The sequence below is a fragment of the Gymnoscopelus braueri genome, assembly GCF_963280865.1.
Source record: "Gymnoscopelus braueri genome assembly, chromosome: 11".
NCBI lineage: Eukaryota > Metazoa > Chordata > Actinopteri > Myctophiformes > Myctophidae > Gymnoscopelus > Gymnoscopelus braueri.
In genome coordinates, this window is record NC_137613.1 from 3,193,666 (window position 1) to 3,211,021 (window position 17,356).

The following is a 17,356-nucleotide window of genomic DNA, read 5'->3' on the forward strand; positions in this document are numbered from 1 at the left end:
CCCTATATACATTTTGGCCATTTGAAAATAATATTGAGTACTTTTACTTTTGTTAATTTAAGTATATTTTAATGCCAATACTTTTGTACTTTTACTCAAGTAAATTTTGACTACCGGACTTTAACTTGTAAGGGCGCGCTCCCACCAAGAGTTGGCTGGCCGCTGTTTGCAGAATCTGCCAATGCATTGTCAATGCAAATGCGTTGATTCACGCAAGAGCAGATTTTTCCGCTAGTCGCGCAGACCTTGCGTTTATCTGCTCTCCGCGACTAAGCATAAAAGTGCTGGAGGCAGGAGCCGATTTTCTCCCTCTGTCCAATCGGGTGAGTGGAAGGCGGACTGTCTCAAGACTCAGGAAGCAACATGGTGCTCAAGGCAGCAGGCAGTGGGTCCTGAAAGTGAGTGACAGGCGCGACACTCCCGTTTTTTAGAATCCGCTGGCTGCAAAAAACTGTGGCCGCGCACAACCTGCGTTTAACAGCGGCCAGCCAACTCTTGGTGGGAGCGCGCCCTAACAGAGTATTTCTACACTGCAGTATTGATACTTTTACTTAAAGGGATACTTCACTTTCGGGCCGGGGACACATTTAAAAAAAATATTAAAAATAAATGAAAAAAGTTATGGAAAATTCATGGCCCCCTCACGCATTAGAGTGTCCTACTAATGCGTGAGGGGGCCATGAATTTTCCATAACTTTTTTCATTTATTTTTAATAATTTTTTTAAATGTGTCCCCGTCGGGAGAGTGAAGTATCCCTTTAAGTAAAAATTGTGAGTACTTTTTCCACCACTGCTGTTTTATAGTGGGTTGGCCCCTCCCCAGATACTGTCCTGAAAACTCTTCAGTAGAGCTTCCAGGGAATTCAGGAGGTTTCTCTGCTCTTGGCCCGGTCCTTAACCCATTAAGACCTGGAAAGCCTATACGTTGTTATACCTTTAAAACCGGGAAAGCATCTGTGTAATTTTAGATGTTGTTATGTATATAGCAACATGAATCTTTTTATTTATTTTGAATAAAACATTAAAGTTTTTCAGAAAATTAAGGTCATGTGGGTTCAGGTTGACAGAAACAATGGGCCTCATTCACTGACCTGGTCATAAATAAGGTGTATATCCTGGTCATAAATAAGGTGTATATCCTGGTCATAAATAAGGTGTATATCCTGGTCATAAATAAGGTGTATATCCCGGTCATAAATAAGGTGTATATCCTGGTCATAAATAAGGTGTATATCCTGGTCATAAATAACATATGTATATTGGGAAAGTCAATTCTGACGTGTGATTCATGAAAGAGGGTTCAGAGCCATGATTTGTGTGGATCACAGGTGTATCTCATTTGTGTTCTAAAGTCACTAGTGTGCTCCTGTGTAGATCCTTTGTATTGTTCCACACCCCATTTAACACCATTAAAGGGACACTTCACCCAAAAAAAACGTTGTTTCAATGGATTAGTCACCCCATGGAGACTTGAATTCATGGATATTTGTTTGGTTTTTTGTCTCATTCCTAAAACAATAATTTGATGACCGGCAGCGGTTCATCTCCTACCGGAACCGCTGCCTACCGGTCCGCTGGTCATCAAATTATTGTCTTATTGTCTTATTGTCTTCCATTGAAACAATTTTTTTTTTGGGTGAAGTGTCCCTTTAAAGGCAACCAGAAATAACCCACGTGAAGAAAAAAAATACAGATCTGCCAAATTACAACGCGTCAAGTCACACCGCATTGTCAACTTGTACATCTGTTCTGTCTGGAAGTGAGTCCCTCGATCGCACGATGGATCAGCTGAACGTTAATAAAGTAATGCTCTCATAATTAGAATAAGAAGTTATAAAGTTTAACCTCACCACCAAATAATAGGTTAATAAAACGTGGAAAGGATATTATAGAAGCCTTTTCTATTAAATAATGCTCACATTTGACTGAGGTAACATTTTGACGCTGGAATCCAGGAACACCGAGATCCGAGATTATGGACCAGATCACGCTTTATTGATTACTGAGGATAAACCTGTCCTTTGGATTAACAACATATCCTGTCCTACGTCAGAATGGTGAATGGATATTATGGACACAGATTTCATCCATACTGTATCCTCATCAGATGATAAGACATAACATGATGTGATGTGGTCAATATTATAAATTAATAGCGCAACATATGTTGTTGGCATGAATGTCCAATATGTGAAACTGTGGCCACATTTGCAGGAATGGAAAACATCCAAAAGGACCTGTTGAATTTGCATCATGTCTACCATATGCATCCAAGCAATAGATCTTTGACATATGTTTTTTTAATGTGTTGACACATTTTGGGCACATACAACATTATTTGAGGTTTGGCATTCTAATAACATTTACGAATGGTTTGAGGCATATAAGTCTGTTCCTGAGCAGACGTGAGTTTGAGTGTCCGCCCAAATTCACGGTCGATAAAAGATGAATGAATACTGAACGTGGGAAGTCACTTATATGCACATAAGTACAACATATGTGAGGACCTGAGCTTAGTGAATGAAACCCAATGCCTCACAACTCCTCACAACGCCTCGCATTGTGACACATTGTGTGCTTGTAGATCTGCAATATTTGAAACAAAATGTGCCTATCTAACAATTCACAACAAGTCACATTGAGACAGGTTGTAAGCTTGTAGATCAGCTGTATTTCAAACATAAAAAGAGCCAATCTACGAACTCACAATACATTGCATCATGACCAGGGTTTCTGCAAGGCACTTTTTGGGCCGGCCACCTTGACCGACAGGATTATATTTTACCGGCCAAAGAATGAAGTGGGCTAGTAATATCTATCTACTCTATCATGCAGAGGTGTCGCTTTCCAAAAAATAACTGAATAAAGTGAGCGTTATGAACAGCTTGCGTGAATACGTCACACAGTATAAACACATTAATATATGTTTTGGGCCCTACATCTCATTCAACCTTAATATGCAAAACCTACAGCTTTTGTTTGGTTTTGTTAATGTTAATTATGTCATCATGAATGATGGTACAAGGAAGGTTCATTACTTGCCTGCAATGTATGTGTGTCACCAACTTTCACCACTTTATCCATTGCAGACAGAAAGACATAAAATAGTCTAATAACAGCATTTTTCCAATCGGCCACGGTGGCCTGTGATCTTTATAATTAACGGCCAAAAAAGAAATAAACCCTGATCATGACGTGTGGTGAGCTTTTAGATAGACTATTACAAATAAATACAAATTGCTGATCACAACTTGTCTCATTGTGACAGGTTGTGAGCCGATATACAAGCTCACATCATGTTGCGTTGTGAGCCTTTACATCGGCTATATTACAACAAATAGCAGATCTACAAGCTTGCAAAGCCTCGCATTATGATGCGCTATGAGTTTTGGCTATATTTCAAAAACAGCCGATCTACAAGCTCACACCATGTTGCAATGTGACAGGTAGTGAGTTATTTCAAACATCAACAAGTAGAAGATCACGCTCATCCAAAGTAATTTAAAAAGCCAGATGCAGAGCAGAACTCTGCACTGGAATAATTATGATCCATAAGTTAAATGGTTTATTACCATCATGAATGTGATGTTTAAAGCCTGCTGGATCTTCCTCAGACCTCAATATATCAAACATAACAAAGATAGCTGATCTACAAGCTCACAAAGCACATCAGTGTGATGTGTTGTGAGCTTGTAGATCAGCTGATTTTTTTTTCTTTTTAAGGTAGATGATCTACAAGCTCACTAGGATCACATTGCGACACGTTGTGAGCTTGTAGTTTGGTTTTGTTTAAAACTCAAAAGTAGATCTACAAACTCATGAATTACATTGTGACAGGTTGTGAGCTTGTATATCAGCTGTATTTCAAACATAAACTCACAATATGTTGTTTAACGTGTGATGAACTTTTATATGGACTTTTGCTGTTTTAAACAGTGGATCTACAAGCTCACAACTCGTCACATTGTGACAGGTTGTGAGCTTGCAGATTGGATTCTAGATTATCAATAATTGAAATAGATGAAAATAGCCGATCTACAAGCTCACCATGCATCACATCATGATGCGTTGTGAGCTTTTAGATCGGCTATATTTGAAAATTAGGTAAAAATAGCCTATGAGCTTGCAGATTGGGTCGTGGTAAGATAAGACAATCTACAAGCTCACAATGCCTTGCATCATGACAGCCTGTGAGCTTGTAGATTGGCTATTTCAAAAACAGCGGATCTAAGCTCACATGTTTCATTGTGACATGTTGTGAGCTTGTAGATCGGCTTGTAGATGTAAAAACTGTAGTGCATAAAAACATTAAAAAATGTATATACATAATAAATAGTAGATCTACAAGCTCACAACGCCTCGCATCGTGAAACGTTGTGAGCTTGTATATCAGCTTGTAATTCCTCCATATTTCAAAAATAACTAAAATAGCCGATCTACAAGTTAGCAACGCTTCACACCATGGTGTGAGGTGTTGCTAACTTGTAGATGCTGAATGTTTTCTATGTAACACAGTGGTTTCCAAACTGGGACCCAGGGGGGTCCCCGAATTATTGTGGGGGGTCCCCAGATGATTATCTTAATGTGTAACATTGTTTTCAACAGTAAACAAACCAACATACAGTATAAGGGTCATTCCAGAATTGGAGGACATTTTACGTCCCACCCAAGAAATGTCAAATAATCCATTTACAAAATACTAAATAATGCAGTTGCCGTGTAACTTTGACTTGTCCTGAGACCAAATCTAAATCAACATGTAGAAAAAAATGTTTGAACATATTTAAAAAAAATACCAAATAAGTCTGTAGTACCCCTAAAATGCTAGTTTTCTCTTGTCCCACCCCCTTGGTGACCAAATTGAATCTCAGATAAAACTGTTAAAATGACATCTAAATCTACTTTCTTTTGCATTATTTTGTTCATACATGTCTCTTGTAGATGTGCAAACATATTTTTTAATTAACATAATATTTTAAATAAGTATTATTATGCAAGGAACCTGTGTCCCACAACTTGCATGCAACCCTGTTACCTTAACCTTTTTAGCATGGTAAAAGAAGAAGAAAAGTGTGAGTCACATGACACACTAGAAGTGACATCATCAAACACTTTCCTAACAGCATGGGTAGAGCAAAGGTATCTCCTCTCTTCTATTATTCATATTTGTATAACATTGTCAGCCTTGCTTGAATGTCTCAACCTACCTCACGCAACCCTGTTATGCATATTTCCAGAATAAGATAAATACTTGACAAAAAAATCTGTACTTATTTACTTATGTGAGTTTGTCCTCTTGGTAAATCCTAACAGATATCTAAACAGCTAGCTTCTATTCCTGAGAAAAAGCTAACATTAGCATAGATTTGCAATCCTGTTACTTGCAGCCCTGTTACTGTCATTAGAGTAACAGGGTTGTGCAACATTAACAGGGTTGCATTAATAGAATTAAAACACTATTATTTATGGTTAAATTAAAAACATTACATAATCTAAACTATAATTTAGGTTAATCTACGTATTTTAAACATTATTGAATTTTACAGACTATATTGCTTCATTTTATTTTAACCATGTAGTCAAAATGAGTTATAGTTGTTTGGTGGCAGTGGTGGGATGGTATGCCTTTATGAATTTGACAACTGTGAAGTAGACCATGATGCCAGGTGGTCGTGGAAGAGGCTGAGCTACCAGGCTGAACCCAGTTGAACTGGGGAGTCAAGAAAGTGTTTGGCGTGAGGGGAGCATGGAGTTGGGGCCTCCAGTTAAAGGGGTTGTCATCTCTGTTCCCGATCCATCTGACTGTTCTCTGGTAGCCGCCAAACCAAGTGATTAAGGACCAGTGGTGCGACCAAAAGAGGCTACAGTGAGTACTCCAATGGCACCACCTGTTACTAGCTCATGGAAGAGATGAGGAACTTTATGTGTCGTTCTAAACGGACTGAATAAATCTTGTTCTGGCCGTAACCAAGTCCAAACAGCTTCTGGTGCAATGGACACAGAGACATCACGACAGCCCAGGCCACTGGATCAGAGACCTGATAATCCACCTAACCGAACTCCAGCCTCTCATGTTTCAGAACCGAGAATCCCAGACATCAGAGAAGGTGAGGAAGCTGAGAGCTTCTCTGTGCGGTTTGAGTGCATGGGGTGGAGGCAGGGAAAATGGGTTGCCCCGGTTGTCACTTTATTGACCAGACGGGCCCTTGAAGCATATGCTGGCATGGATGAACAACAACAGTCAGAGTCATACGAAGCTATCAAAACAGCAGTACCAAACAAATACAATGCTACTGAAGAGACTTATAGATAGAGGTTCTGCAGCACCATTGTTCCAGCAGAGGAGACTGTCAGAGAGATCTGACTGAAGGGGCTTTACAAGTGATGGATGCGTCCAGGCAGTCGTACCAAGGACGAGATTGGAGAGGTCATCATTCTACTACTACTACTACTACTATGCTACTTCTTGCTGGGGAGGGAGTTCAAGCTGCTGACTGACCACTGAGCCCTAAGGCGGATGCACTAGCTCGATGCAACATCAGAATGCCTGCATCCTCCATTGGTGTCTATAGCCCTCCAACCATACCAGTTCACTATTAAGCATTTTTGTGGTAAGAAAAACGTTATTCTTTTTCAAGGTTATGTGTGAGCCAAAGGCAGAAGGGGTGAAAAATATCATGGAGTACCAAAATTCCAAACATGTAATCACATTCATATTCAGGTATGAGGTCATTGATTGTGTAATGTTTGCAAGGGGAAGGTTCAGATTCCTCTTGCTCATGTTTTCACTATTCACTTTCACTATTCTTTGTCTACAGACTTAAATTCCTGGACATAACCATTTAAGAGTTCATCCCCCTTAAGTTGACATGTGATTTCCTGGTTATATTGATGTTCTGGTTGTATTATTAATTTCACAGAAGGAAATACTTTGTTAATTTATTAACATTAACACAGTATGTGTTATTGTCTGCATTGTACACATGGTTATGGTAAATGGTTATGTCCTCTAACTTAATAGGCTTGACAGGTTAGGTCTAATTGAGGTGTGATCAATGCCACCTGTGTCTAAGTGGAACTCCTTAGTAGAGTCTTCCCTGATTGGTCAAGTTAGCTGGTGATCAGGTATAAAATGTGTTTGAAAACTAGTAATCAGATGGGGTTGATGTTGGTGAGACGTGTCTTGTGTGAGCTCCTGTTTGCAAAATAAAACCCAGATTTTCTGGAACAGCTCTGCTGCCTCCTTGTCCATTTTCCAGTTCCACACTACCTACCAACCATCCTCATGTGAAACATATTAAAAGTTATTCAAATAATATTTCATTTTCTGTTATTAAAAGTTATTAAAAGACTAATTATGTGGTCTTGAGCATTTATTTGTCACATTGAAAATAATCTATAATCAGAAGTAATGTAGCTATTCAACCCTGTTACTGTAATTTCAATTATATTATCATTTTAATCAAATATTAACATAAATGTCTTTCTCAATGCATAAGGGTTTGACCTATTGTCCTTTAAAGAGTTTAAGTAATTATATGCATAATGGGTTAGAGCAAATATTTGAAAATTAATACTTAAATTAGTAAAGTGAAACATGCCACAATTGAAAAGTTGTGCAAGATAGATTTCAAAAGTTGCTTAAACTAATTGAAATAAATTCATATCTGAAATCAAATGTTTATTCAGAGAGAATGTTACTTCTTTAACCTAATGGTAAAGGAATTATATCTTAAAAATACATTAATGCACTTTTTTCAGGTTCCTGAGTGTTGGTAACAGGGTTGCGCCAGGTATAGCAAACAACAAATAAAACATGTAATAAAAAAAATATCTTTGATGCCTGAGCTGAGCCAATCAAGCTTTTGATAGTTTATTACCTATTATTGATTAATATATAACAGAAATTTGTCAAATAGAAGGTTAATTTTTCAAAAATTTGAAAGCCCAAATGTCCTCCAATTCTGGAATGACCCACACGTGTATACAGGGTATCTGCACATTTATAATGTTACAATTTAAGGACTTTTAAGACCTTTTTAACACCAAATGGCCAAATTGTCAAATATTACGTAAGAAAGAGGCAAACATTGTGAAAATAGCCGATCTACAAAATAGATCTACAAGCTAGCCGATCTATAAGTGGTAGATCGGCTATACATAGCCAATCGACTATAAATGACCTGGCTATAAATAGCCGATCTACAAGCTCACAACGCTGAGGCGTTGTGAGCTTGTAGATCGGATATTTTCACAATATTTATATGTGGAACCGAGTCAAACTAAATGACTCCTCAACTCCTACAACTTCCCCCACCCTGACAAGTGCTTGTCAGGGTGGGGGGTCCCCAGTTCAAATATGATTATTTTGGGGGGTCCCTCCCCAGTTGAAATGATTATTTTGGGGGGTCCCCAGTTCAAGTATGATTATTCTGGTGGTCCCCAGTTCAAGTATGATTATTCTGGGGGTCCCCAGTTCAAATGATTATTTTGGGGGGTCCCCAGTTCAAGTATGATTATTCTGGGGGTCCCCAGTTCAAATGATTATTTTGAGGGGTCCCCAGTTAGAATATGTTTATTTTGGGGGGTCCCCAGTTCAAATGGGGTCGCAGCCTTAACATTTTAGGAACCTTTGATGTAACAGGATGTGTGTATTTTCAGAGGTGTAAAGTAACTAAGTACATTTACTCAAGTGCTTTACTTAAGTAACATTTTGAGGTATTTTTAAGTAACATTTTGAGGTATTTTTACTTTACTGGAGTATTTCCAATTTTCTGTACTTTTACTTCTACTCCACTACAGTTCAGAGGCAAATATTGTACTTTTACTCCACTACAATTATTTGAAAACTTTAGTTACTAGTTACTTGGAGCATTTAGATTATTCTTACAAAACATAAGTTCACTTCAGCCCTTTATTCATTTTGGCCATTTGAAAATAGAAGATCTATAAGCTCACAATGCGTTGCGATGCGACACATTGTGAGCTTGTAGATCTGCTATTTTCAAAAGATTTTTATACAATTTATACATTTGAAAACTTGTGAAATGGGACATTTTGCATAATGAGTACTTTCTACTTCTGGTACTTTAAGTACATTTTAATACCAATACTTTTGTACTTTTACACAAGTACATTTTGAATTCCGGACTTTTACTTGAGTATTTATACATTGCAGTATTGATACTTTTACTTAAGTAAAACATGTGAGTACTTTTCCACATTGATGTCATTTCACATAAACTTAATGTAAACATTTTCTCACAGAAAGTCACTTCTCACCTGGAGGCTTTAAGACATTCTGACTCACATTTTACTGTGTTGTCGTCGGGCAGAAACCTTGTATCTCTGACACGTTGTGAGCTTGTAGATCTTTTGACCATTGGCTATTTTAAAATGGTTTTAAAATGATATTAATAAAATAAATGTTTTGGACATACAAGGTTTCCACCCGACAGAGACGATCTTCTGATCGTGTGTGTGTGTGTGTGTGTGTGTGTGTGTGTGTGTGTGTGTGTGTGTGTGTGTGTGTGTGTGTGTGTGTGTGTGTGTGTGTGTGTGTGTGTGTGTGTGTGTGTGTGTGTCAGTGAATGATGTATGTAATGTTTACTGTGTTGTTTTTTCTCATCAGATTACCATACTCTCACACTGGACACAAACACAGCACACAGAATCCTCTCTCTGTCTGAGAACAACAGAAAGGTGACACTGAGGGGACAGGATCAATCATATCCTGAACATCCTGACAGGTTTGATGTATGGCCTCAGGTTCTGTGTACAGAGGGTCTGACTGGACGCTGTTACTGGGAGGTAGAGTGGAGTGGAGAGGTTTCTATAGCAGTGACTTACAGAGGGATCAGCAGGAAAGGAGGTGGTGATGACTGTGGGCTTGGAAACAATGACAAGTCCTGGAGTCTGTTCTGTGGTGGTGGTGGTGGTGGTCTCCATGGTAACAGTTACACTGTCAGACACAATAATAAGCAGACTGTCCTCCCTGTCAGTCCGTCTGGCTCCAAGAGAGTATCAGTGTATCTGGACTGGCCTGCTGGGACTCTGTCCTTTTATAAAGGGTCCTCTGACTCACTGGCACACCTGTACACCTTCCAGAACACATTCTCTGAACCTCTCTATGCTGGGTTCTGGTTAGACTGGTACACCTCCTCCTCCTCCTCCTCAGTGTGTCTGTGTGAGCAGAGATAGAGTCTCTATGTGAGGATGACATCAGGTCACCATGGTTACTCAACATGTTTGAGTGAGTGCAGGTTGTCATGGTTACCACTGTTGCCAGGATACTTTGAGACTAGCTGAGTCTGACGTCATGGGCTCCATATTTGGGCATGAGTGACTCATCATGACATAACAGTGACATCAACATGATGATGTAATAAGCAGCACAGTGACAGTCACATTAAAGCTCCTGTAGATTCAGTGTTTCTCTAACGTTGTCATGTCAACGACCCCCAATGTATTTGACCTTTGACCCCGGACCTCCTTAAGACAACATATTTGTCGTATAAAATGTTACAAATGATAAAATCCTAAAATAGCAGATCTACAAGCTCACAACTTGTAGATCGTCTATTTTCCAATAGCAAAGTATTTGATGGTTAAAGTGGTTACACTGATTTTAATGCTGTATATTTAATCATTTAGCTTAGGACCCCCTGGAACGCCCTCAAGGACCCCCGGGGGCCCCTGGACCCCAATTTGAGAACCAGTCGTCTCAAAAATCAGTTTAACCACGTTAACCTCTGTATATATTGGCCATTTGTAAGTAGCAGATCTACAAGCTCACAACGTGTCACATCGCGACGGGTTGTGAGCTTGTAGATCTGCTACTTTAAAAAAAATACGATATTTTTTTAATATAATATATTTTAGAAAATTATAACCGAAATCTTGTATGGGGGTCCCTGGCACAAATGTGTTCAAATGGGGGTCCGTCGCACAAATTATGTTGAAATGGGGGCTCCTGGCACAAATACGTTCAAATGGGGGTCCCTGGCATAAATAAGTTCAAATGGGGGTCCCTGGCACAAATATGGTCAAATGGGGGTCCCTGGCACAAATATGTTCAAATGGGGGTCCCTGGTCAAATCCATATTAATGTCAAACTCTATGGTATAAATGAGTCATCACCACAGGGAGCTTTAGATCTTAGATTAGATTAGATAGAAGTGAACAAACCTCCACTCCATACATTTATAAATATGTATCATAAATACTGTCCATCAACACTGATGATGATGATGATGATGATGATGATGATGATGTAAATATCAGTGTCATATTGTGTCTCTTATGATACAAACTCATATTTTATGTATATTTGATTCTTTGATATTTTTACACAAGAATAGACTGAGGAAAACTGTATATTTGATCATGTAATTCTCACAGTAACAATATTGTTTATTGTATATAAACCTTTATACTTAACCAGTTAACCCCTTATACTTTATTGACTGGAGTCCCCCAGGGTTCTGTAATTGGTCCCCCCCCCCTCTAATATCTAAGATCTACGTCACAAAGCGACACATTGTGAGCAGTGTTCAGTGTTTTATTACATGTTTTTAACTTAGTAGCCAATCATGTTTCAAAGTTTCTCCCCAGTTTAGTCGTCATGCCAATGAATTCCTCCCCACACACATCTCTGTGTTGTCTCCTATTGGCTCACCTGCCAGTGAGGAGCCCCCACCGGCAGGACGTAGGGCCTTCGTCCCACTCCTCCCGCCCAACACTCCCCACTGACCAGTGCCCCCCCCCAGCCCATAGGAGTACATACAGTGACATATATCCTCCTCCTCCCGCCCGGCTTCCCTCCCCTGAACACGGGTCAGTTGTGTTCACATAGACGTTGGACAAAGCCGGATGCACCACGGTGGATTGTAACCCACAACCTCCGTGGTGGTGGGCAGGGACTTTACCACTGAGCCACCCGAGTGATGTGAGCAGTGTTCATTTTGACAGCAGATTTGACTCATAGTTTGACTCTCATCTTGGACTTTGTCAATCACTCTGGATTCAAACATCTACTAAATGTGTTTATGAACTCAAATCAATCATTGTTTATTCATTGATTCATTATTACATCATTGTTTCCTCACTCATTCCATTATTGTGTTTTAATTGAATATGAATGTGATATTATTCTCATTCTTCACATGTTATTGTATGATCATGTGTAGAAGTAATAATAGTTTAATAAATGTATTCTTGACATGTCGTTGTTCCTGTGTATTAATATTCATAGTGTTGTCATGTCACGACCTCAATGGAAACAAGACCGCAAGGACTTTTTTGGACGGACCTTTTAGACAAAGTGTTATTAACTGTACTTGTGCTGTTTTACATTTCTGCCTGATAAAATATTCAATCAATCAATACAGCTCACTATAGATACAAAGCTTACTACCAACTGTAAACTGTCACACTGATGGATAGGCCTACAGAATCACTCATAAATAACAGATCTCTAAATTAATTAGAAATCCTTACTCTGTGCTGTTTAGATTCCTCATTAACACGATACACTGTGCACAATAATCAGAACACATGTGATATGTTATTGTTTAATTTTTCTGCTCACACTCTTAAATGTGTATTTATTGCTTTTGACAAGTACATGGGAATACAGTTGCTATAGGATGTCAAAAGTACTTATTTTCTTTTGTGCCCTTACTACCCCCCACTCCAATCCCATATACAACATGCAACATTCAGACATGTAACATACACTTACATAACTCAAAATAAAAAATAGAAAATACATAATAATCAATTCATAAGTATTATGATTTCCCTCGCTAACCCTCCCCATGGTACATATGGAGTGTATACAAAAAAGGAAAGTAGGAATCCGTTATTTTCTTCCTTTAGCATGTATTAACCTAGAGCTTGTCAACGTGTCGATGGTGGTGTTTGCTTTATCTGTCCTGTAACGTCTTTAATTTAGTTATATATTTAATCATAGGGCCCCACACCTGATCGAATTTTCCCGGTGATCCTCTCAGATTAAATTAAATTTTCTCCAAATGTAGGTACATTGTGAGGTCTTTAAGCCATACAGATGCTTTAGGGGCCAGTGGTGATTTCCACTCCAATAATATCCTTCTTCTTGCTAATAAAGATATAAAGGCAAGATTCTGCTTTATACCCCTTCCAATATGTTGGTGATCTGAACAAGTTCCAAACAACGCCATCTCCATCATTTTTCTGCTCACACTCATTCAAAGATAAAATGTTTATTCATAAACGTGTTCATCCAGCTCTCGTTCCACTTCAGTGCATTCATCACACTAGACCAAGAATGAGACATTTATCATATTATATTCTATTATTATATACAGTATCATAATATATCCATCATTACATTCTGTATCATATTATATCCTATCATTACATACTGTATCATATTTATGTTTTTACAATGAGAATCATACGTCCAGTTTCTTCATCTTTCTGCCCATGGCCATGCAGCAGGGCTCATCAATGTGTCCGTGGTAAAGACTTAGATTCTCTGTTTTACATAACATTATTGTTCTTATTTTGATCATAAGAACCAATTACTGAACGTCAGTCTCCAGGTTTTCTTCAGAATATGTATGACACTGATTTACTACGACACTATATGACACATTATGAGTCCACTAGTACTAGTGGTTCTCACACCTTTTATTTGCAAGGTCCAAGGCCAAATACATATGATTTTGGGGGTCCTTGACATGGAAAAGTTGGATCACCACCGAGCAACAAACTGTAAGGATTTGGAAAACAGCAGATCTACAAGCTCATAGTGCGGCACCCGGTGCCGCGCTATGAGCTTGTAGATTATGCTGTTTTTTAATAGCCCAAATAAATGTTAAAATGACACAGATATGTTCCCGGTCTTAATGGGTTCAGAATACACTTATAGCTCTGTCAGGCAACACAACATGTTGGGGGGTCCCCAGCGAAATTAGTTAACATAGTGTCACAATCATTTTAACCACTTAGCTTTGGTTATTAATAAAATAGCAGATATACAAGCTCATAGCGCGGCACCGAGCTTGTAGATCTGCTATTTTTGAAAAATCTAAAATGTGTGCATATCTTTGAATATATATATATTTTTAAAGCGAACATTTTTAACTCAAATATTTGCTTCTGGGGGTCCACATTTTCGATATTTCTTCAAACATTTTCTGCGAGCTTGTAAATCTGCTATTTTTGATGGCCAGCAAATACATGGATAAAGTGGTTGTGATTGTGTCATGTCTTTGTTTTGTATCGACTGTGAAAGAATCAATCAATCATTCATCTATTTAAAATATGTGGTTTTGCACTGCCATCTGCTGGACATTATGGGGATCTGCACGTTTGAACTGCATTAAAATACACAGCAGTTATGTGCTTTAATACAGTGATGGAAGAAGTACTCACAGTTTTTACTCAAGTAAAAGTATCAATACTGCAGTGTATTGTATTGTATTGTGTAGTGAAATACTCTGTTAAAAGTTATTCTTATTATTATCTAGAGGAATCTCCAAAACTAAGGTTCCTTGTGGCTTTTTATCACTGTCCTATCAGGATATCAATAACATACTTTTTTGCTAATAAAGTGTCGCTCACTCAAATTTTTTAATATGTATTTGATGTTGCCTATTTTATTTAATAAATTATACATTTCATTCACTAATATATATACAAAATATTGTGTCCAAAACCATTCCTTTTTTATTATTAAAAACACATTTAATAAAATAGCGAGAAAAGCTTGTAGATCTGCCACTGTGTTACATTTTATGTTAAGCTTCATCAAAAGACAAATGGATAATGACATAAAAGCCAGAGACATTGTGGTTTCTGAACCTTCAAACATCTAGACAAGCAACACAACAAACCATAGACTAATATGCTGTTGTAAGTTTTTTTTCCTTCTTTTTATTGTATCATTGTTTGTTGTTAATCAAAGCAGAATGAAGACTGTGATGAAGCAAGGCAGCAGGCAGCACAGTGTGTTGAAGCTCTGTCTACATGATCCAGAGGTTCGAGGGTTCAAATCCCACCCAGCTCTTTACTCTGAAGCTTTCCCCATCAGGTCCAGTCCATTGTCTTTCATGAACATTCAAACATCTAAACGAGCAATAGCACAACAATTATACAAAAACATTTTAACTGCATATCTTTATATGCATTTTGTTTCATTGTTAAATGTATGTTAGGACACTGTCTACATCAGGGGTCTTCAACAGGGGGTCCTCAGAGCTACTACAGGGGGTCCACCAAATCTTTGTGTGATAGGATTTAGTTTATTTTACATTAACCACTTGAACCCTAGAATTCCATACATTAGATCTACAAAACATTAGATCTACACAAATTTGAGGCAGCCTCAGTGTTAAGGCTCCCCTAAACACTGAGGCAGCCCCACATGTGTGTTTTATCATGTATGTTTCTTGTATGTTTAAGAGCCTTATTGTGTCTTTGAATGAGCAGTAGGAAAAGACCTATCCCACGTTTCACCACAAGGGGGCGACTCCACCTGTGAGAGACACAGGTAGTTCCAGGTGGTCAGGTGACGTCATTCCTCAAGGAAGAGAGAAAGAACAACATCAGTTTGTCCCTGTTTGTTCAGGTAAATAAAGTATTAGAACATAAAACATGTTCAAAATAAGCTCTGTGATGTAAAACAAAGCTTGTCTTGAGGGTTTTTTACCAGAAATGTGGTGATTGTGTTTTACTTTATTGTGTGTAGTTGAATCTAAAGGTCTAAGCAGTCAGATTGATGGCAGCCATTACTGCTGCTCTCACACACACACACACACACACACACACACACACACACACACACACACACACACCTGTGTTTTGGTTTGTTTCACTTTTACAGTATTTGTGTTTCTGCCTTTAGTGTTTAAAGCTCCTGTTGTGTGTTTAATCCATCAGGACCAGGAACGCATCTGTGTCATTTTTTTTACATTTCTTTGGGCTATTCAAAAATAGCAGATCTACAAGCTCATAGCGCGGCACCGAGTGCCACGCTATGAGCTTGTAGATCTGCTATTTTTGGGGAAAATGGTGGGTCTTTGAATATATATTTTTAAAGGTAATATTTGTAACTTAAATCTTTACTTCTGGGGGATTCTACAAATGTCTTCTAAATCCTAACAGTTTTAAAACAAAACTTTTGTTTCTATAATATCAGTGGTTCTCAAGAATTATATGTATTTGGCCGTGGACCCCCATCAAAAAATTAGTTAAAAATGTTCGCTTTAAAATATATATATTCAAAGATTTACACACATTTTCACGATTTTTCAAAAATAGCAGATCTACAAGCTCATAGCGCGGCACTCGGTGCCGCGCTATGAGCTTGTAGATCTGCTATTTTTGAATAACCAAAGAAATCTTAAAATGACACACAGATGCGTTCCCGGTCTTAAAGGGTTAATATGTTAGTCTACCTTTTGTGTTGATAAATGTTTATTGTTGGTGTTGATAAATGAGTTAATTCTCTCCAGTAGGGTCTTGTAAAGTGTCTTTCTAGTAAGTCAATACAGTATTAACTGTTGTCAGAGCAGAAGTATGGAATAATGTTAATTCATGTTTATGCATAAATAATAAGTTCATGTTGATAAAAACATGTAATAGTGAAGGATATGAAACATTGTCTTCTCCAGATAGACAGACTGTCTATGAGAGCTGAGATAGAACAGTATTTCAGCCTCTTGTTTTGCATTATTTGTCTTTTACAATCTTCCCAGAATGTCAGTCCACAGAGAACTAGTCAGTGAACGTGGCCCAGACTCCTCAACACATTAAAGCCGGGTAAGCATCTGTGTTACTTTGGCTATTCAAAAATAGCAGATCTACAAGCTCATAGCGCGGCACGAAGTGACGCGCTATGAACTTGTAGATCTGCTATTTTTGAAAAATCTTGGAAATTTGTACAAACCCTTTTTTTGCAAGCGATCATTTTTAACTCCGATCTGTGTTTCTTGGGGTCCCTGGAACTTAATACGTTGAGAAGGAGGTCCAAGGCCAAATACATATCATTTTGGGGGTCCTTGACATGAAAATGTTTTGAGCACCGATGATATAGAAACAGGTTCTTTCATAAAACTGTTAGGATTTAGTAGCGTGGGATCAATGGCCCGGATTCATAACGAGGGTCGTAAATATGGGGTAAATAAAGTTCGTAAAGGAGGTCGTATTTTTGGTACTCACAAACGGACGTGCAATTCCCAAAGGGGTTCGTATATCACAGAGACGTGCGTATAGTACGACCAGCTCTATATTATAATGACAGCCAGCTGGGCGTGAAAGTCCCGAGAGGTTCATTTACATTGCTCCACGCCCCATTTTGCACCATAAA

At 38.3% G+C, this 17,356-nt stretch overlaps 2 protein-coding genes across 2 annotated transcripts in view; both read left to right on the plus strand.

Moving 5' to 3' along the window:
• Positions 1–17,356, plus strand: part of LOC308094999 (NACHT, LRR and PYD domains-containing protein 12-like) — a 518,863-nt gene that overhangs the window by 204,661 nt on the left and 296,846 nt on the right. The gene's annotated exons all lie outside the window — the stretch shown is intronic.
• LOC308094785 (stonustoxin subunit beta-like) lies at positions 9,628–10,360 on the plus strand (the record flags this gene model as incomplete). Its single annotated transcript, XM_080441611.1, has 1 exon — positions 9,628–10,360. A coding segment is annotated over one exon (573 nt), but the record flags the coding sequence as incomplete, so codon positions are not given.